General features: G+C 45.0%; 1 protein-coding gene across 2 annotated transcripts in view; it reads right to left on the reverse strand.

The window, feature by feature from the left end:
* The window catches only part of LOC122541903 (ras-GEF domain-containing family member 1A-like), a 221,944-nt gene that overhangs the window by 73,359 nt on the left and 126,903 nt on the right, over positions 1–21,682 (reverse strand). The window contains exon 1 of one of the 2 annotated variants that reach the window (XM_043679088.2): positions 6,621–6,727. The exons of the other annotated variant lie outside the window; for it this stretch is intronic. Within the exon in view, the coding sequence (XP_043535023.1) occupies positions 6,621–6,659 (39 nt within the window). The 5' untranslated portion in view covers positions 6,660–6,727. Of the gene's footprint in view, positions 1–6,620; positions 6,728–21,682 lie in introns of those variants that run through there. 2 annotated transcript variants of the gene reach the window in all.

A 21,682-nucleotide genomic window follows, 5' to 3' on the forward strand; every position in this document is an offset into this window, starting at 1 on the left:
GTGGCCTAATCAATGTCCTGTACAGCCGCAATATGACCTCCCAACTCCTGTACTCAATACTCTGACCAATAAAGGAAAGCATACCAAACACCTTCTTCACTATCCTATCTACCTGCGACTCCACTTTCATGGACAGAACCTGGCCTCGGTTTAAATGAAACCAGAAAGATTCACTAACAGTCTGCATTTATATATCACTACTAACATTCAGAGAAAAACATTTTTCAGCAGTTGGTAAGCATGATCAAATACCAGTTCAAACCTGACTCCAAGCCACACAAAGGCAATGTTAGGACAGGTGACCAAGCATTTGGTAAAAGATGTAGGTTGTTAGACTTTTAGACTTATCGAAACGGACAGATGGGAGGTAGAGAAGCTCAGAGATTTTGGGATGCAATCCCAGAGCTTAGCAGCTGAAGAGATGATTGCCCATAATGTCGCGAAGAATATAATGGATGTGTGAGAGGGTAGAATTGGACAGCAATGTGATCGAGGATTGCAGGGTTGATGAAGATTAGAGAGAGATGGAGGGACAAATAAACATTGACATGGACCCAGCGAGGGTTACTTCCTCCAGCTAACATTGGCTAGGTTTTCACTTCAAGTGCAACCAGCCTACACCTTCAATGTAAGGCTGTTATAACAATGTACGATTTCTATAAGCCTCCTCCAGCCCCATTCTTCCCTGAGATATGGGTACTCCTCCCATCCTGGCCTCCTGTGCATTCCTGCTACACAAGTTTGCATCTGTTTCTTATGGGGTGGCATGATGGCTCAGTGGTTAGCACTGCTGCCTCATAAAGCAAGGGATCCAGGTTCGATCCCAGCCTTGGGCGACTGTTGGTTTGGAGTTTGCACATTTTCTCCATATCTGTGGGGGTTTCTTCCAGATACTCTGGTTTCCCCCCAAGGTCCAAAGGTGTGTGGGTCAGGTGAATTGGCCATGCTGAATTGCCTGTAGTGTTGGTGCATTAGTCAGAGGGAAATGGGTCTGGGTGGGTTACTCTTCGGAGGATCAGTGTGGACTTGTTTGGCTGAAGGGCCACACTGTAGGGAATCTAATCTCATCTCATAGGGCGGCATGGTGGTTCAGTGGTTAGCACTGCTGCCTCACAACACCAGGGTGCCAGGTTCGATTCCAGCCTTGGGTGACTGTGTGGAGTTTGTACATTCTCCCTGTGAGTTTTCTTTGAGTGCTCTGGTTTCCTCCCACAGTCCAAAGATGTGCAGGGCAGGTGAATTGGCCATGCTAAATTGTCCATAGTGTTAGGTGGTTTAGTCAGAGGGGAAAATGGGTCTGGGTGGGTTGCTCTTCGGAGGGTCGGTGTGGACTGGTTCGGCCACACTGTAGGGAATCTAATCTAATCTAAAACAGTCCAATTCCAATGACTGCGCCCACCTCCTCAGACTCAACCTCTGGGACTTCCTCCCTAGATCTTTTGGGTTCTGTCTGTCTCCTGCTTACAAGAGAACGGTAATACAAAACAATCACAATGGAATTGGGTAGGATAGGACAGTAAAAGCAACCTTGGCATAAATTGATCCCCATAAGGTCACATCTTTGCATATGACTCCTGCATTTTACAAGGAAATTCTCTCTCTTGGCTTAAGACTTTGGAGGAGGAAAGCTAAATATAAATTGAAAGTCTTTTTGGCCAGGGAGAGGGGGTGTGTAGGACATTAGCCATTACACTCTTCCTCACTGGAAGGGATCTACCCAAATGTTTCCTGAAATTCAAACAATATTCAGCCAAGACACTATTCCTCTATTGGTCCTTGTATCCAAATGCCGAGACAGAATTAAGCTTAAGAGCAGCATCGTGACTCCAGCCCAAAAGTGGGCGGCATGGTGGCTCAGTGGTTAGTACTGCTGCCTCACAGCGCCAGGACCAAAGTTCGATTCCAACCTCAGGTGACTGTTTGTGTGGAGTTTGCACATTGGCTGTATGGGTTTGCTCTGGTTTCCTCCCACAATCCAAAGATGTGCAGGTTTGGTGAATTGGTCAGGGGTAAATGTAGAGTAATGAGGTATGTCTGGGTGGTTACCCTTTGGAGAGTCAGTGTGTGGGCCTGTTTCCACACTGTAGGGATTCTGCTATTATCCTACTAAAAGCAAGATAATGCAGATGCTGGAAATCTGAAGAACAATTGTGTGGGATTTGAAGTTTTAAGTCTACTTCTGTCTCCAAAATTGCTGCTGGACCGGCTGAGTTCCTCCAACACTTTCTGTTTTTCCATCAGTGCACACCAATTCAGTCACATGGAGACTGCACATGGTTAACACATTGTGGAGGAGGAGAAGCTATGACACATACAGACACAAAGTCACAGGCAGCAGCCGCTCCTCAGACTAGAATGATTAAACGGGGAGAGGATCTTATCTCCATGTTCGGCTGGCCGAGGGGATCACGTCTGTGTGTGGGAGAAACGCTAAAAAAAAATAACTGCGTTGCTTTTTGAGAAAAGGCAGGTCAGAAAAGAAGAAATTCAGGCTGGATCTGCATGGAAATTAGGCACTGCCGAGAGAGATAACTGGCTTCTGAGCTGGGAACGCTAGATTGTTAATCCAAACTGGTTGCTGGGTATACAGGAATTTTGTTTTTTCATTTGCAAGCCAGGAATTACTAATAAACAATCGTCCTCATCTACACAAAGCCATGGCATCACCTCAATGGCAAATCAATCAAAAGGGATGTGCTCACCTTAGCAAGAGCAAACTCATCCAAAACTCTGCTGCCCATATCCTGACTCACCCATCATCTTGTCTCTGCTCTGGCAATGCCCCATTAAGACCCTGGCATTCTTAAGTCCAGTCTGTACCCTCAAACCTACCTAATCACATGACCTCTTCCAGCCCCATAATCCTTCATGGGGGTTGTTAGCTCAGTTGGACAGTGATGCAAACTGACACCACCAGCGTGAGTTCAATTCTCAGACTAGCTTAGGTCGCGATGAAAGATCCCACTTTCTCACCTTTATCCTTGCCTGAGGTATGGTGATCCACAGGTTAAAACACCACCAGCCATCTCTCTCTCTCTCTCTCTCTAACGAGAGGGTCCTCTGGGACTATGACGACTTTACGTTTACAATCATTCAAGACCTCTGGTGTATTTCTGGCCGTCTTCACATTTCCAGTCTCCATTATTAGCCGCATAATCTCTCTGCTCTAAAATGTCCTTTTTCAACCTCTTGCCTCTCTCTCCTCCTTTAATATACTCCTTATAACTAATCTCTTTTAAGGAACTTTTAGTTGCCGGATCTAATGTCTCTTTACATTTCTCAGTGCCCAGTTTGGCTGGTAAATGCTCCTGTGACATATTTGGGAATTTTTGAACTGCAAGGAGACAGAGACAGAGGCAGAGACAGAGAGAAAGAGAGAGAGAGAGACAGACAGACAGAGAGACAGCGAGTCAGGGAGAGATAGAGACAGAGAGGGAGAGAGACAGACAGGGAGAGAGTCAGGGTGAGGGAGAGTGAAGGAGAGAGAGAGAGAGAGAAAGAGAGGCAGAGAGATAGAGAGAGACAGAGACAAAGAGACAGATAGAGAGAGACAGATGGAGAGAGAAAAACAGTGAGAGACAGGAGGAGAGAGAGAGACAGAGAGTCACAGCAATAGAGACAGACAGACAGGGAGAGAGACAGGAGAGAGAGAGAGAAAGACAGAGAGATAGGGATAGAGAGACAGACAGGGAGAGAGACAGAAGGAGAGAGAGAGAAAGAGAGACAGAGAGATAGAGACAGAGAGATAGGCAGGGAGAGAGACAGAAGGTAAGAGAGACAGAAGGAGAGAGAGAGAGACAGAAGGAGAGAGAGACAGAGAGAGAGACAGACAGGAGAGAGACAGAGAGAGAAAGAGAGATAGAGAGAGACAGACAGGGAGAAGTACAGAAGGAGAAAGAGAGAGAGAAAGAGACAGAGAGAGAAAGAGAGACAGAGAGAGACATACCGAGTGAGAGACAGAAGGAGAGAGAGAGAGACAGACAGACAGGGAGAGAGACAGAAAGAGAGAGAGAGAGAGACAGGGAGAGAGACAGAAGGAGAGGGGTTTTGCAGGAATTTCCAAAGCTGCAATGACTGAAGGCATGGCTGCTGATGGTGGAATGGTTAAAAGCAAAGTTACACTCGTGACCAGAAGTGGAGGAGCATAGAGTTCTTGGAAGTTTGTCGGGCTGGAGGAAATCACAGAGCAACCACAGCAAAACTACACAGCCTGAAATTACACAGCAATACAATTCATGCATAAGCAACTCCTGACACTGGCTTAAATGGATGGGATCAATTTACAGAGTCCCATCACATCAGTGCCTGCAAGCACCTACACAACACCTGTCATTAACTCTTCATCCTCACTTAGGGCTAAGTGCTGTTAGTTCTCCAAGAGCGGAGGCATGTTAGGCTCTTTGAAGTGAAGAAAACACTGGACACCTGCTTCTAAACAGCACTTAGTCAGATACTGCCAGGGTTTCGTTTTAAAACATAAGAAGTAAAACAGTAGAAGGTCACAGTGTGCAACGGCCCTTTTTGAAGTTCTCTCGCTTGGGGCAAGGGATTGCTGTTTCCCTCATGTGCAATCAGCAGATCTCAAATTCCTCTAGCTCTCTGCAGGATTTGGTGAGCTGATAGGACTTATATAGATAGAGGACAAGGTAGAGTTAGCTATAAATATTTTCTAACCAAACTGTTTGGAGAGGTTATAATGCACCTCTGGAGCAGGATGGACTTGAACCTGAGCCTCCTGGTCCAGAAAAAGGGACACTACTACTGCACAACAAGACCCCCCTCCCTGGTATACAGAACAGGGAGAGGTTTGGAAGCCACACAGAAATGCAGCTGGCGATCAGGTAGCTTTGAGTACACAGCACAGAAAGAGAATAAGACCATTCAGTCCACTCAGTTCATGTTGGCTTTTATGCTCCACATAAGCCTCCATTCCACCCTCTCTCTTACATTAGCACCAGCTCCCTTTTATCCATTCTCTTCAATGAATCAACAGTGTACACCATCCACCTTGACCACCGCTTGTGGGAGCGAGCATCACAGTCTCCCAAATTTTCTGCTGAATTTCTGAGTGGTTATAAGAGCAGCTCACAAAGACATAAAAATCATCTTGAGGTACAGATTATTCTTCTGTGGGCAACCACGAAGGACAATTTATGCAGAAGGAGATCCAGCAGTAAGTTGAATTGCTGGCAACTTTATAAAATGGGGAGTTTCCCTGACCTGCACACACCTGCCGCAGGTAGGAAGCCCTCTGTCTCTCACCTGCACTGTTGAATCACTCTCCCAAAACTTAGGGGCAGGGACTATTGTGGTACAGTGGTAGAGACCCTATCTCTGAGCCGGAAGACCCAGGTTCAAGTTCCACCTGCTCTAGTGGTGTATCTCTGAGCAGGTTAATCATTGAAAATATAAAACCTGAGTTCGACAAGCCATTCTGAAAGGCTGCACACATCTTTTGTACAATACAAACCCCTAGCTTTCCCCCAGATCCGTCCATCTTACAGATCATAAACACAGGTGGAAATTCAGCGCCAGACTGCCTGAGAACTGGACAGGAACACACTCCCACCAGGTAAATATTCATGCATTTTGCCTCATGAGCAGGGGGAGCACTGCACAATCCCCCTTTTTTAAAATCAGACCACCAGGATAGCAGATGCTCTTTACTGCAAACCTGTTGAGACACACTTGTCCTCACCTCACAGAAGAGGGTTGGGAATTCTCTCTGTCTCCTCACCATCCCATCTCAACACCCAGTCTTACAGATGTTGTACGTTGTTAAAAGTGCCCAGTTGACACACCCCATCTCAACACCCTGTATTACTGATGTTGCACATTGTTAAAGGTGTCGAGTAAAAATTGAAAAAACAGCAGATGCTGTACATCAGAAACAAAAACACATATTGCTAGAAAAGCTCAGGCTGGTCTGGCAGCATCTGTGCAGATAAATCAGAGCTAACGTTTCGGACACTGGACCCAAAACGTTGGAACATAGAACATAGAACTATACAGCGCAGAACAGGCCCTTCGGCCCGCGATGTTGCACCGGCCTGTGAACTAATCTAAACCCAATCCCCCTCCCTATTCCATCATCATCCATGTGATTATCCAAGGATTATTTAAATCTCCCTAATATGGTTGAGTTAACTACACTGGCCCTTACCACTCTCTGAGTAAAGAACTTGCCTCTGACATCTGTTTTAAATCTAACACCCCTCAATTTGTAGTTATGCCCCCTCATACAAGCCGATGTCATCATCCTAGGAAAACGACTTTCATTGTCTACCCTATCTAACCCTCTAATCATCTTGTATGTCTCTATCAAATCCCCTCTTAGCCTTCTTCTTTCCAATGAGCACAGACCCAAGTCTCTCAGCCTTTCCTCGTAAAACCTCTGACTTAACTCTGATTTCTCTCTGCAGATGCTGCCAAACCTGCTGAGCTTTTCCAGCAATATCTGCTATTGATGAAAGTGCCCTGTTGGAAATGACTGCACCCCAACCCCTGCCATCTCAACACCCAGTCTTACAGATACTCCACACAGTTCAAAGTGCCTGGGCGAGACCCCTCCTCCACCCCTCAACCCCAGCAAAGAACAGACACGAGAGATGGCCACCTACCTGCATTGTCGTGGCCCCACCTGGGCCTTTAGCTGCCATACCGGAGTCACATGGGTCTGCTTGCCATTCATGAGGGGAGAGTCAGCCACTGTGTACTTGCGAACTGTCTGTCAAATAAAGGGGCGGGGGGGGGGGTCACCAGGTCCAAAGAGAAAGATGCAGGAGGAGTGGGCATAATTCACATAAACAAACAGCAACCCCTCCCCCGCACCCCCTTGACTTGGCTGAAAATGGGGAAACAGCTGCCTCAATGTGCTATATAATTCCTCAGCTCCCTCCTGCCCTCCCTTCACAGCTCAGTCTCTCAGCTCCCCCAAAAACAGGGGGGAAGTCAATGTCCTCGATAAGGGGCGGGGGGGGGACCTGTTTTTTTTTCCACCCTCCCCCTGTCTCTCACTCTCTCCCTCTCGGCTCCAATGGACCTCAGAGGGGCAAAAGTTTCACCCTAGATTTGCTGTCCTCTCCCGCGTTGCAACATTAAAGTGCCAAGGGCGAATCACAATTACCTGCGAGCGGCGGGGTTGGCACACACACACATACACACAGAAAGGGGAAAACAAAATAACGAAATAAATAAGCTGGAGATATTCCACCGAACCTGCTACTTTGCAGACACGCACAACGCTGGAAGCCACTCAGTTTAAACTGAAATCTGCAGCAGGGGCAAGAGAAACCCATTCCACAGCATCAGGGCTCACCTGAAACGCTAAGAAGTCGCTCAGCTTCTTTTCCATGGAAGCAATCTCCGGGAGAGAGAGAGAGAGAGGGGGGGGGGGGGGGGACAGTCCATGTACAAACACCTCCCTGGTGGCTGTTAACCATCGAGAACTGGCTCACATTTTAAATTAACAAAAATCACGCTGCGGTTCGACACACACACACACACAACACACAGATGCATCACTCAACTCCTCAGGAAATAAGGACATTGCTCGTGTGCTTCTGTATTTTTTAAAACAAGAGCAAACATTAAAGGAGCCGATCGCACTGCTCTCAGCAGCAGCTTGGCAATGCGCTGTCGGCTGGGAAGGGTTAATTCGCTGCCAGCTCTGCCCACATGCGGAGTTTGCCTCTCTCTCTCTCCATCCTCACACATTCGCAACTGTACCCACATCAGCTCTCCAGCTTCTCCCTCCCTCTCCCTGTCGGGGTAATAAGGTTGAGATTTGCCATCCCGCCCAGCTCCACTGTTGCTTCGAGGCCAGTGGAGATATCTGCTGAGGTCTCAGAGTTACTGCATCCCCCGCGGACAGACCAAACAAATCACCTCCCCCCCCCCACACACACACACACACACACACACATACACACTCACACACACACACACACACACTCACACACACACACATACACACACACACACACTCACACACACACACACACACACACACACACACTCACACACACACACACACACACACACATACATACAGAATACTGTTCAATTAGGTTTGCTTTCTGGGAATGCTCCCTCTCCCTTTACTCTGGGACCTCTGACCTGTCCTCTGCTTTGACTGGGGCTCTCTCACTTTGCAAACTTAGGGGATCCCAAGACTAGGGAGTACTGTATCTCTAAGCTGGATCCAAGGCTCCCAACCCCTCCCCAGAGACCACAAGAGAAAATGCCTCAGGACATTGTGGATTAGGAAACAGCAGCAGGCCATTCGGTCCACTTTGTCATTCAGCATGACCATGACTGATCCTTCTACCTGAACACCATGCCCTCACTTCTGCAAGAGCAGGCCTGCACAGAAAGATTTCGTATCTCCACCATCTGTCTCAGGAAGACCATGATCGGCTTGAGTTGACGTGGAAACCCTGATTACATTAGGGAAGGATCCTCCCCTCCCTCCTCCTCAATGGAAATAGGAAGAGCCATCACATCCTTTAATCATCTCAAAGCACCTTGGTTGGATCGTTTGATTTCCAGTTGGCTAGGGATGCAAGAGTTCAAAGGATGGGTGTGTCATAATGGCAGCTACACAGCTGGGAGTTACGGGTGGGGTGAATGTGTGCTTTAGATAGTCCAGGAATGAGGAACTCCCCTCTAGACTGGTGGGCATGGAATGATCAACAACTTCAAAGGAAAACTAGTCAGGCCATTAAGAGAAACAAACTTGTACGGCTACACAGATAGAGCAGAGGTATCTCTTTCTGGCACGGTGGCTCAGTGGTTAGCACTGTTGCCTCACAGCACCAGGGACCTGGGTTCAATTCCAGCCTTAGGTGACTGTCTGTGTGGAGTTTGCACATTCCCCTCCAGCTGCTCTGGTTTCCTCCCACAGTCCAAAGATGTATTAGGTGCATTGGCCATGCTAAATAACCCATTGTGCCCAGGGATGTGTGGATTAGCCATGAGAAATGCAGGGTTACAGGGATAGGGTAGGAAGTTGAGTTTGGGTAGGATGCTCTTTGGAGAGTCAGTATAGACTTGTTGGTCCTGAATGGCCTGTTTCCACACTGCAGCGATTCAATTCTGTTCTCTACAGAGAGCCACATGGGTTAGATGGCCTTTTTTGGGTGATATTGACTCTATCAACACTGCCAGGACCTAAATTTAATAACTTATTCTTTGGGCCATACCTAATCGGCAATATTCCATATTGGAATGTTAGCCTAGATTTTAAGTTGTTAAAACAAAATGAGATCCTCTCCTAAGGAACAGTCCAGAGCAATGCTACTTGAGATCTTCCACAGCTACATCAACGTCAATCTATTGTCGGAAGACAAGAATAAACCAGAAAGCTGTCCAGCCTCCACCATTTAATTCAACTGAAGCTGCTGTCCACCTTGACTCCATTTACCTGCCTTGGCTCCATGTTCATTAATACTCCTGCCAAACCATATCCTATCATTTTAAAATTTGAAATTTCAAGCGCTCCCTCTGTGTGCAGCTCTTTGTGTTGGGGAGGGGGGGTTGGGGGGGGGTTCAAAAGGGTCCCAAATTTCCATGCCCTTTGCGTGAACAGGTGGTTCTTCACATCACCCCTGAATGGTTCAGTTTCATTCTCTCAATGTCTGCACAACCAATGTCTCAAATCACTTTAATTAGATCACACCGTAATCTTCTAAATGAATCTCATCAATGCAACCCATCCCAGACGTTTAGTTCAGTTTTGAAAAGACAAATAGCCTTTCTCAGCTTGTGCCACCAAAGAGCTAACCACACAGACAACCTGTCTCATTCAGGGCTAGCAGTGGGTTGTAAGTATTATTTGTTGTGATAGGTCCTAACTATTGCACATCAAGACAAGCTATGAAACCAGACAACAGGGGTCATTGCTATCAAAAAGGCTTTCCAGCAGATACCGAGCTGCCGGCAATGCTAAGGCCGGTTTATCACTGTGGGTGATAAGTGAGTACATGATTTCTGACTACAACACCAAGTGATCCTCATTCAAGTTGCTTAACGGCAAACACAAAGGCTCTCAGTTTCTTCCTTGTGGGTGCCTTCGATAAACAACAGCCTTGTGTGGATAGACGGACTTGTACAAAGGAGAGCATCTCTCAAGTAAGTCACGGGAAAACCCCATGACACAATCTTTCCTGTACATAAATTGACAGCCACATTTCCGACATTATGAGCAGTCACCACTCTTCAAAAAATGTCCTTTGTGGGCTGTCTGACACTTGGAGGTGTCGTGATGAGAGGTGTATGAAGTAAAGTATAAAGATGTCGCATATATAGACTGGCAGTTGGGCTGAATGGACTGCTGTGTCAGTGTGACGTTTCCCGCATTACAACAGAGACTTCAAAACGATTTCATTGGCTTTGGGACGAGTTAAGGCGATGTAAAGGATTACAAAAATGCATCAATTTCTCTTTCTTTGTAGTTAGCACTCTCCAAGAGTGTTTCCTCTGCAATGTATTTTGAGACACTTTCAAATGGGTGATGAGATATTATATAAATGCAAATTTTTTTTAACACTATCTTCAAATATACAGTGGCTGCTCAGTTACAGATATCTTTATTCAATGCACAAACCTTCTGCAAGCCTCATCTTATTGCAAGCGGACAGGGCTTCATCACTTGTACAGGTCCCTGCAACCGCTCATACTGCTTGTGTAATGCACATTTCCTAGAAAGACCTTAGAGTAAAAACAATTCTCTGCTGGCAACAGGAAATTAAGTCAATGTGCGTCACCAAACAATATAATTATTCACATTTTTGAAGATGCCAAAGTGTCAGAACACAGGCTGTGCGCGCAGTAATGCACAGGGTTGAAACACTAAGAGAAGCATCAAATATGCCCAAAAATCATTTATTAAAGTTGTTCATACAAATAACTAAAAAGACAGAAGCGAATCATTGAGGAACACGTGGATGATGAACTGCACATTAGTGGTCAGGATGTGGCAAAGATCTTAATGATCGACATCGTGTTGCAGTGTGACCTATCCCATAGTGTGAACTTCGGCTCAAATGTTATCACTGTCACCTCTGAGACACAGAGTTGTGTTCAAACCAGAGACTTAAGCACATCACAGAAGCTAACAATTCAGTGTAATACGGAGAGAGGGACAGAACCCGGCCATTTGACCTAACTGGTTGATGCCAGTATCTCTACTTCGCAAGAGCTTCCTCACCCTTCATCTCACCCTTTCAGCACAGCCTCTATTCCTCTCTCCCTCATATACTTACTTATTGATATGTTCACCCATGGGAAGTGGGTCTCACTGACTGGATTAGTGTTCATTGCCGATCCCCATTCGCTCTTGAGAAGGTGGTGATATGCTGCCTTCATGAATCATGCAGTCCATTGACTTGGTAGATAGCCCGACAATGCTGTTTTAGGGAAGGAACTCCAGGATTGCGGCCAGCAATGGTGAAGGAACGTTGATATATTTCCAAGTCAGGACGGTAAGTGGACTGTCAGGGAACTGCAGGTGGTGGAGCTCCCATGGAACTGCTGTCTTCTGGATGGCTGTGGTTGCATGTTTGGAAGGTGCTGTCTAAGATGCCTTGGTGAACTGCACCAGTGCAACCTGTAGATGGTACACACTGGTGCTGTGCATGGGGAGTGGAGAGAAAGAATGATGAAAGTGGTGGATGTGGTGTCAATCAGCTCACTGATTGTCGTGGATGGTGTCAAGCTTCTTGAGTGTTGCTGGAGCTGCACCCATCCAAGCAAGTGGGGAGTATACCATCACAGTCCTCACTGTAGGCATGTGGACAGCCTTTGTGGCATCAAGAGGTGAGATGCCCCTCTCAGCGTTCCTCCCCTCTGATATGCTATTGCTTGCTTTCACGTAAAATTGTATATTGACACCACTAACTCAAGCTCTTCTCAATTCTTGATAGTCACTAATAAAAACAATCATTTTTTGATAACCTGTGGTTTCAGGCCAATCAACAAGTGAGCATAGGTAGCATGTTTGGAATCAGGTGATTAGCTGACAAGCATTATCCCTCAGGACAACCCACCAAAAGCTAACCAATTACCTCATTACTATGAGAGGATTAGCTACCACTTCTACCAATCAAACAACTGTCACTAGGCGGAAGTGGGGACTGCAGACGCTGGAGATCAGAGTCAAGATTAGAGTGGTGCTAGAAAAGCTCAGCAGGTCAGGCAGCATCTGAAGAGCAGGAAAAATCAATGTTTAATTTGAAAGCCCTTCATCAGGAATCCTGATGAAGGGCTTTTGCCCAAAACATTGATTTTTCCTGCTCCTCAGATGCTGCCTGACCTGCTGTGCTTTTCCAGCACCACTCTAATCTTGAAACAACTGTCTCTAGTTGACTTCATTTCACAATTGATGGCAGTGTCAAGATTGTGTTAGTCTCCGGTTGGTGGTCAATGGTGGTATCTTACTGAGAAAATCGGGGAGGGTCGGTTCTCGCTGACAGGCCAGCGTTGGCCACGGAGTGTCAAGGATACATATCGGCCAACTCCTCGGGTGAAGACCCAGGAACGAACGTCTCATTGACTGAAAGCGGGGGGACAAGCACTGGAGTCCCAGGATTAAGGAGTGACCCAGGTGACAGGTAAGAGGGAGTTGAGGGTCATGAGAAGAAGCAAAGACAGAGGGCCCCTCCATCTCCAGGCATTGCGTGCCTTTGACTGAGGGACACACTCCCCCCTACCCAGGAGGAGAGAAAACTGGCCGTATAGTTTGAGCTGTCAACTACACTGCATGGTGACACGCTCTCTGTGTTAATCCCAGCGATGGTGGCATGAGGCTCATAAATGGTCATTAATTGGTCACTTCTGTGCCTGTATTGATAGCGAGGTGAGAGGTTTTAAATTGAGTTTTCCAACATTAAACATAATTCTGGCAGAGCTGAGAAGCTGGTGGGGGTTAGGTACGCCAGCACCCTGCCAATTTATGCACTCTTTCTGCCTCCGAGTTTGGCCATCAGAGAGGGCAGAAGATTCCAGCTGATAAAACTCCTGGATCGAAGCAGCACATCTGTGATCTTTCAAAAACAGGTCACAGGTTGGGCCAATGTAATTGCACATTCTTTGAGGGAAAGATAGGGAATGAATATAGTAAGATGGTAAATGGGGAGATGGCTTTGCAAAATGTGCTGGACAAGCTGCCAGGTAAGAGACTTGTAACAAAAACTGTAGCTCATGATCATGGGAGAGTGTTGCAAATGGTTAGTGAGATGGCTAGGGAGCAGAAAGCATACAGTCAGCTTAATGGATGCTTTTGCACTGGCCGTAAGTGGGAGCATTCTGCACAGGGATCACTCTCACATTGGTCAGAGCTTGCTGTGATGGCAAAATTAGGGTTAGGAAAACTATGAGGGTGATTGTAGGAGGTTTCAAGAGAAAATAGTAAATTCCAGTGGACACTGCTGAGACATAGTATTTGGAATTGATCCAGTTGCATAGAAACAAGAAGAGAAAAGGGAAAAAAACTCACAGTCGTATCATCTCTCTTTAAGGGTCCCTCGGAATTGAGGTGGAGCAGCTCCTATTCCAGTTTGATGGGTTCAGAGATGACTGCTAAGTCCCATGTTCAATCTGCAGAGTCTGCCATGTGGGGTGGCTGGTGTTGAAAGTGGAGGGTTTCCTAGAAGTTGGTGCGCACACTCTATTGCCTCAGCTTCAACCCCTCAGCTCCTGGTGGAGTTTCACAACATGGGCGGTGCCTTCCTGAATAAACTTTCACAGGGTCTCCCATGAGTTGGCAGGGTTGTTTCACAGACATCTCGAACGTAATGCTGCCAACCCTCCAGAGAGTGTACTGCAACCAAACTCAATTATATCGCAATGTGCCTTTACGTAGCGCCTGGCACAACTCAAGGCACCCCACAGCCTAAGTCTCACCGCTGGAAAAATGGTGAACAGTTGGAAGAAACTTATTCACAAGAATTTCGATTACACTGTTCAGAGCTCAAGGCAAACAGTTAAGAAATTTTGAAGTGCAGTCAATATTGTAATGTAGGACTGATCTACAGCCAATCTGCACACAGCAAGCTCCTACAAAACAGCCATGAAGCAAATGACCTGCTGGATGCTTTATTGAAGTTGGTTGAGAGTAAATGTTTGGCCTGAACATTGGCAAGCACTCCTCTTCTTTTCTTCCTTGCTCCAGAGTTTTATCTGAGATGGTGCCTTGGTATGTTGTCTCATCCAGTAACCCATTGGCAGCGTTAGTCAGGATTCTACGTTCACCTCTCCAGTGAGGGTGAATAGATGATTTCAGTTAAATTGGCACATGATATTGTTGTAATTATCTGCCTGATGCTGAATTTCCTACTTGTGGGACACTCTCATTAATGAAAGAAGGGAGACCTGTGTGCTATTATTGGCCATGCATCATTCGCATACCTCATTGGGAATAGCAACTTTGGCATATGTGCCTGTTTATACATTTTACAATTGGTGAGAGGTTTATTGATAGTCCCTAACTGTGTTCTTGTTTTGCTCCTATCAGGAGCCATAGGTCAGAGACTGGGGCCATCAATCAGACAACAATACCTTCCTCCCAATGGACTGTGATGAAGTTGGGGGGAGATCCTGAGGGGATTGCTCATGTCTTAACAGCAGGCAAGTTTCATTCATTCATCCATATTGGTTGTGGATGGGAGAAGGGCTCTGGGACCAGTTGATATCTTGAAAGCAGATGGATAACAGATAACACGTTTAAGTGACAAACCAGCTCTTGCTTTCTAGCAGTTATTGCTCTTTGCTTTAATTTCTTTGTTCATAGACCACTCTCTGCTTAGATCGATTGTTTTAACAACTCATCCATAATAAATGAACTGCCAATGAAAATAAATGGACGAGCCTTGCCCCAAACTCGCACCGTCACTAACTCCATTCCCATTATAATTCTCCAACTCACTTTAATGTGCTGGAGTATCTTAGAAATCAGTGCCAAATATGGTGCAGGATCAAAGAAAGGTACAGTTCAGAATCTTAGAAAGATACAGCACAGAGTCAGAGACAGATACAGCGCTGAATCGTGGACAGGTACAACACAGAACTATAAATAAAGCATACAGTGATACAGCATGATGGGATAGTATTTAGTTCTTCATGTCTGTGCTGCATTCATTGAAGGAGCGATGATAGTAGTCCCATTCCATCTCCCCAATTCTCCACAGCTCAGTAACCTGTTTCCCTTCAAGCTCATTTGAAAGTTACCATTGAATCTACTTCCGCCATCCTTTCAGCCCCCCTGCATTCCAGGTTGCAACAATTTACTGCGGAGTATTTGTTCCTCGTTTCACTTCTCATTATTGGGTCAATTAACCTGAGCTAATCGTTCCCTGAAATTCCCATTTGAATTCCTCAAATTAGATTTCCAAATGCTTACACAACACCAAATGACTCTAATCATATTCTTGGTGATCGTGCTTGATGTGAATTATTCCTTGTTGACCTCTCTATAGCCTTTGACAGGATTGCTCATCATCACTATTCCTCAGCATGAACTAAGTACACTTGCCTTTGGCTACATTCTCCTCCCCAGGGACCCTATCAGACTAAACTAGGCTGTTTGTAACTCTGGTTTCTTGTTAATATTGAGTCTCTGAACATCACAATGATTACCCACCTCAAACTCTACAACATTTGCCACTACCTGACTTATAAACTTTCTTAATACCCCACTGGATCATCAGCCTTTTTTTTCGCTCAAAATAGAGACTTGTTTCTGAAGCTTGTTGTTTTGCTCTCATCAGGACAGATGCAAGAATGCCAAATTTCACACAATCACAACAATTTATATTTCTGGGTGCTGACTGATTGGCCGGAGGACTCTCATTGCTTGGGACCCTCCCATAGTGTAAGCAATAGGCTGCATAAATTTTGAATTAATTCAAAATTTGCGAGACCTGAACATTGAGTCATAGAGTCATAGAGATGTTCAGCATGGAAACAGACCCTTCGGTCCACCCCGTCCACGCTGACCAGATATCCTAACCCAATCTAGTCCCACCTGCCAGCAACCGGCCCATATCCCTCCAAACCCTTCCTATTCATATACCCATCCAAATGTCTTTTAAGTGTTGCAATTGTACCAGCCTTCACCATGTTTCTTTTGTGAATAGCGAATAGGTTCCTGCATGCAGATACCTACTGTGATTGTTTGAAATTTGGCATTCTTGTCCTCATGAATACAAGATAAAAAGCTTTAGTAACATGTCTCTCTTTTCAGTAATACTCATGTTACTAAATACTGCTGAGAGGATTTATGAGTTTTTAATTGCTAACTCACAGCGGTGGGTATCTCTGACAAGATTCCTGATATTCTTTGAGAAGCTAATGTTGAGCGAACATCATCAATATAAGTTTGCTAGGCCACTTCAGAGGGCAGTTAAGAAGCAACCATTGCTGTGCGTCTGGAGTCACATGTAAGATCAGACTAGATAAGGATGGCAGATTTTCTTCTGTAAGGAAGTATTAGTGAACCACATGCATTTTGACAACAATCTGATAATAATCCCAAAGTAAAGACACCAAGCCACAGAGTAATATTGACTGAAAAGCAATACTGCCACCAGATGAACCAAACTATCAGTATTTGATACAAAAGAGGTAACAAATTTACATAGGATATAACAGCACAGAGTAGGTCATTCCACTTAACAGAGCTATGCTGGTGCTCCTACCTTCCGTGATTCCACCCTTTCAGTAAACTTTCTATTCCTCTGCCTCATGTCAGCATCTACTTCTCCATTAATTGCAGTTATGTCAGAGACTTCAAATATGTTGGCCCTGCTCTATTCTGTTAGTGTTCTGAAGGTCTTATGTACAGGGCTGTACTCATACTGCACACCAGCTAACTATATATGATTGTAATCCAGTTTCTTTGTTAGTTGATCTTGGTTTGGCATCTTATTACACATTATCAGCTGCAATTTTCCATACTGCTGAAAAGAGGACTGAAATCCTTTGATAAGCGAGGATCAGAAATGAATTGCTACTCTCCGTTTATCCAATAATAAATGGGCAGAGCAAGTTCACAGAATCACAGAATTGTTATAGCGCAGAAGAAGCCATTGAGCCCACTGTGCCTCATTCTTGACACCATCCTGGACAAAGCAGCCCTCTAGATCAGCACACCTTCCACCACAAGATACACTGCAGCAATACTCCAAGACTCCTTAGTCAGCACCTTCCAAACCCATTGCTTCCACTACCTGGAAGGGCAAGCGAAATGTTTGGGAGCACCACCACCTCCAAGATAGACACCATCCTTAGAGCTACAGCACTGTTTTTTCAGTACCGCTGGGTCATAATCCTGGAATCCCTTTTCTACAGCACTATGGGCATATCTACATCCCAAGGACTGCATTGGTTCACAAATGCAGCTCACCAGCACTTTCTCAAGGGCGATAAAGGTTCACCTTCTGAGTGATGCTGAGGCCCCACAAATGATTTTTAAACAAGCTTGGTCAGTAAACTGAGGAGTGCTTCTTCTCTATTGAATGTCTCTTCAAAAAAGTGCCTCAGGTCAACTTCTCACCTGGAATACAGCACTACTGGCAGTGCAGCACTCCCTCAATACTGGAATGTCAGCCTGGATTATGTGCTCTGGTCAGCAGCTCACAAAGGCAGAAAACATGTCTGTAGGAGATGATCACCCTTCAATAAATTTACCTCAAAGACCAGACCACTGGTTGTGCAATTTCTAACCCCATCTCACTAATCAGCTTTAGTTTATCTACATAGTGGCTGCTGAGGTGGGGAGGGAAGACATGAACTGCACAGAAACAGAAACATGGAAGATAGGAGCAGGAGTAGGCCATTCAACCCCTCTAGCTGCTCTCTCATTCAATATGATTTATCGATCTCAATCCCCTCACCCTACCCTCCCACCATATCCCTTAATACCTTTAACCACATGGGCTATATCTACCTCCTTCTCGAAAGCACAGTTTATCTGCACTAACCCGGGAGGTAGATTATGAAACACAGAATTATTTTCAGCAAGTTTAGTGGCTGAGGTTGAGTGGAGAAGCAAGCTAGACATTTCCAACCTTAACCTCATATCAGTCTCGTAATAACATTTCACTGCAAAATGTACAGAAGCAAGGAGTCATTAATTAATTCACAGCAATATTTAAATAAACCAAGAAATGTTGCAGTTTGTTGCCTAAATCCCTATGTACCCATCTGAGGAGAAAGGTGTGATGTTCAGAAAACACCTCTATTTAAAGTCTGTACTTTTAAACACTCCAGAATCATCATTTTGCAGGGACTGTGACTGAACTGCAGCCGTTACCTTCTCTGAATCGATCATAAATGGTTGCGATCCAAAAGCAGTGCATTATACTAACACCAATATCTGTGTTACCTTTAAGGTAACTATGTAGAGTCTTCAGCAGTTTGATTGATAAAATGTTAATCAACATTATGCAACACTGTTAAAGTACACACATCACAGAGAATAGTGATTAAAAATCACTACCTACCTTCAGTGCAAATTAAAACGTGCAAGGAACATCTTAAAATGCCAACTTAAATGTTGCTGATTCAATCCAGTTACTGATCCATTAATCCACACCAAGTGGATTACAAGTCAGAAGAAATTGTTCAACTTTATTTTTTGTACTCTGACCATAATATGATCAACTACAAGATAGAGGAGCTAAGATGAGACAAATAGTCTTCACACATTTGATTTAACTTAACTTGATTTATTATTGTCACAAGTACCGAGGTACAGTGAAAATTTTTGTTTTGTGTGCAGTACAGGCGTACAAAGACCATACGGTGATTGAACAGAGCGAGGAATACAGAGTTGGCTGCAAAGAAGGTGCACAATAAGCAAGATCAACATTAGATTTGAAATTCGAGAGGTCCATTCAGCAGTCTAATAACAGCAGGGAAGAAACTCTTCTTGAACCTGTTTGCACGCGTGTTTCAGCTTCTGTATCTTCTGCCTGACAGAAGAGGTTGGAAGAGATTATAACCGGCGTGGGAGGGGACTTTGATGATGTTGGCTGCCTTTCTGCGGCAGTGAGAAGTGTTGATGGAGTCACTGGATGGCAGGTTGGCTGACATGGTGTGATGGTCTGGGCTACCCATCTTTGATTGTCAACATCACTTCAGACAGTAACCTTCCAATTACCCATCATTAGCACGATAACTCAGTAGCACTATGAATAAGTCAAAATGGTTTGGTTGCCAATTGGTTCTGAAAAGGCTTGATATAATGATCCAGAGTCAATCCCAGCTCATTATAGTAATGGTTGAATGTCGATCACTCTGATAGATTCAAATTACCTAATTACTAATTAAAATATTGAAGACACTTCCATTACTGATTGACATGATTTAGTTGCAGGAAGTGTTATAATCTGGTGTCTCCCTGCATGACAAACTGTTGCAGGAGAAATGCTAAGTGGTGTCTGTATTACTGAACAAGCTAAAGTGATATAGAAAATTCAGTACAATGCAGCTTAAACAAAGACATTTCTGACCATTGCTTGCACTGGCTGCTTGAAACAGTTATCCAATTAATTCCACACCCCATTTCTTTTGCCATAGCCTGGCAAAACCATGTGTCCAATTGCCTTTCAAAAGTTATATTTGAATCTAAATCCCACTTGAGACAGTGCCTTCCAGATCATCATAATTCACTGTGAATTATTTTTAAACCTCGTGCTACCTTTGATTCTTTTGCCAATCATCAGAAATCTGCCAGATCTGGTTATTCTAGTACTTTTTTATTTCAGATTTCCAGCATCTGCTGTATTTTGCCTTCACCTTAAATCTGTCTCTCTCTGGCTTGTCGCTGCTCCAGTTTAGTCTATCAAAACAGTTTATGGTTCATGATTTATTAAATTTCCCTTGATCAAATCCCCCTTTGAGCTTCTCTGCTGAAAGGGGACCTCCAGTTTCTTCAGTGTCCACACAGAACTGAAGACTTTCACCCCAGCAGGAGCTGTCTTCACACAGACTTAATTACTGGGCGGCACGGTGGCACAGTGGTTAGCACTGCTGCTTCACAGCGCCAGAGACCCAGGTTCAATACCCGCCTCAGGCGACTGACTGTGTGGAGTTTGCACGTTCTCCCCTTGTCTGCGTGGGTTTCCTCCGGGTGCTCCGGTTTCCTCCCACATTTCAAAGATGTGCAGGTCAGGTTAATTGGCCATGCTAAATTACCCGTAGTGTTAGGTAAGGGGTAAATGTAGGGGCATGGGTGGGTTGCGCTTCGGTGGGGCGGTTTGGACTTGTTGGGCCGAAGGGCCTGTTTCCACACTGTAAGTAATCTAATCTAATCTACTGAACCCGATACCCTCAGAAAATGTAGTTCTTAGTATTGGCTGCTTCAACTTCGAGTGATTGTTTTAATTTTTAGTTGCTATGAAGGGATCCTCATTTTTCAATTGCACTCAGGGAGACCTGGCTGAAAGGGGCAATCTTTTGATCTGTTTTGAGGGGGAGACAGTGTCTTAATGACAGCATGACCCAGGTCTGGTGGAGTTTAAATTCAATTAATGTGCAAATGAAATCTAGCCTCAGTAATGACACTGACCATGAAACTGCCATCAATTGGCATATAAATCCATTAGAGTCTACCCTTTTAAAAACAATTTTCACGGTATTTGGGCTTTGCTAGCGAAGCCAACATTTTAGCCCTGTCCCTAACTTCCCAAGAACTGAGATGGTATGCTAGGGCCATTTCAGAGGGAAGTTCAGAGTCAACCATATTGCTGTGGGTCTGAAGTCACATGTAGGCCAGACCAGGTAAGGTTGAAAGATTCCCTTCCCTGAAGGTCGGTTGTGAAGCAAATGGGTTTTCAAAACAACTGGCAATGCTTACAGGGTCACCAAGAGGCTAGCTTATGATTTCTGAATTTTATTGAATTTAAATTGCCATATATGGTGCGGTGGGATTTGAACCTGTGGACTCTGGTGTATTAGCACAGTGACAATATGTCTACACCAATGCAGTCCTCTCCCACCTCAGCCGATAGGTGACTCCAGATCCACAGTCTTGTGATTGGCTCTTAACTGTTGTCTGAAAGGGTCAAGCAAGTTTATTAGGGATGTGTAACAAATGTCAGTGACTCCCACGTCCAATCATAGAATCCATACAATGTGGAAGAAGGCCATTCGGCCCATCAAATCCAAACAGGCCCTCCAGAAGACCATCCCATGCAGACCCTGTAGCCCTGGATTTCTCATGACTAACCCACCTAGCTTGCACATCCCTAGACACTGTGGGCAATTTCCTATAGACAATCCACCTGACCTGCACACCTTTAGACTGTGGGAGGAAACCAGAGCACCCAGAGGAAACCCACACAGACACGAGGAGAATGTGCAAACTCCACACCGACAGTCGCCTGAGGCTGGGATCAAACCTGGGTCTCTGGCGCTGTGAGGCAGTAGTGCTAATCACTGAGCCACTGTGCTGCCAATGAAAGAATAAATTAAAAATTAAACTCTGTAAAGAAGAGATGCAGTGGGAGCATATTCAGCATGTTGGCACACCAAGGGTGAAGCTTTTTATTCTTTCATGGGAAGTGAGGGTCACTAACGTGGCTAACATTTATTGCCCATTCCTAATTGCCAAGAGATTAATTAAGAATCAACCATATTGCTGTGGGTCTGGAGTCACATGTAGGCTAGGTGAGGTAAGAAT

The sequence above is a fragment of the Chiloscyllium plagiosum genome, unplaced genomic scaffold (genome assembly GCF_037043375.1).
Source record: "Chiloscyllium plagiosum isolate Xiang-an unplaced genomic scaffold, Cpla_swu_hap1 HiC_scaffold_43, whole genome shotgun sequence".
In the NCBI taxonomy this organism is placed as follows: Eukaryota; Metazoa; Chordata; class Chondrichthyes; order Orectolobiformes; family Hemiscylliidae; genus Chiloscyllium; species Chiloscyllium plagiosum.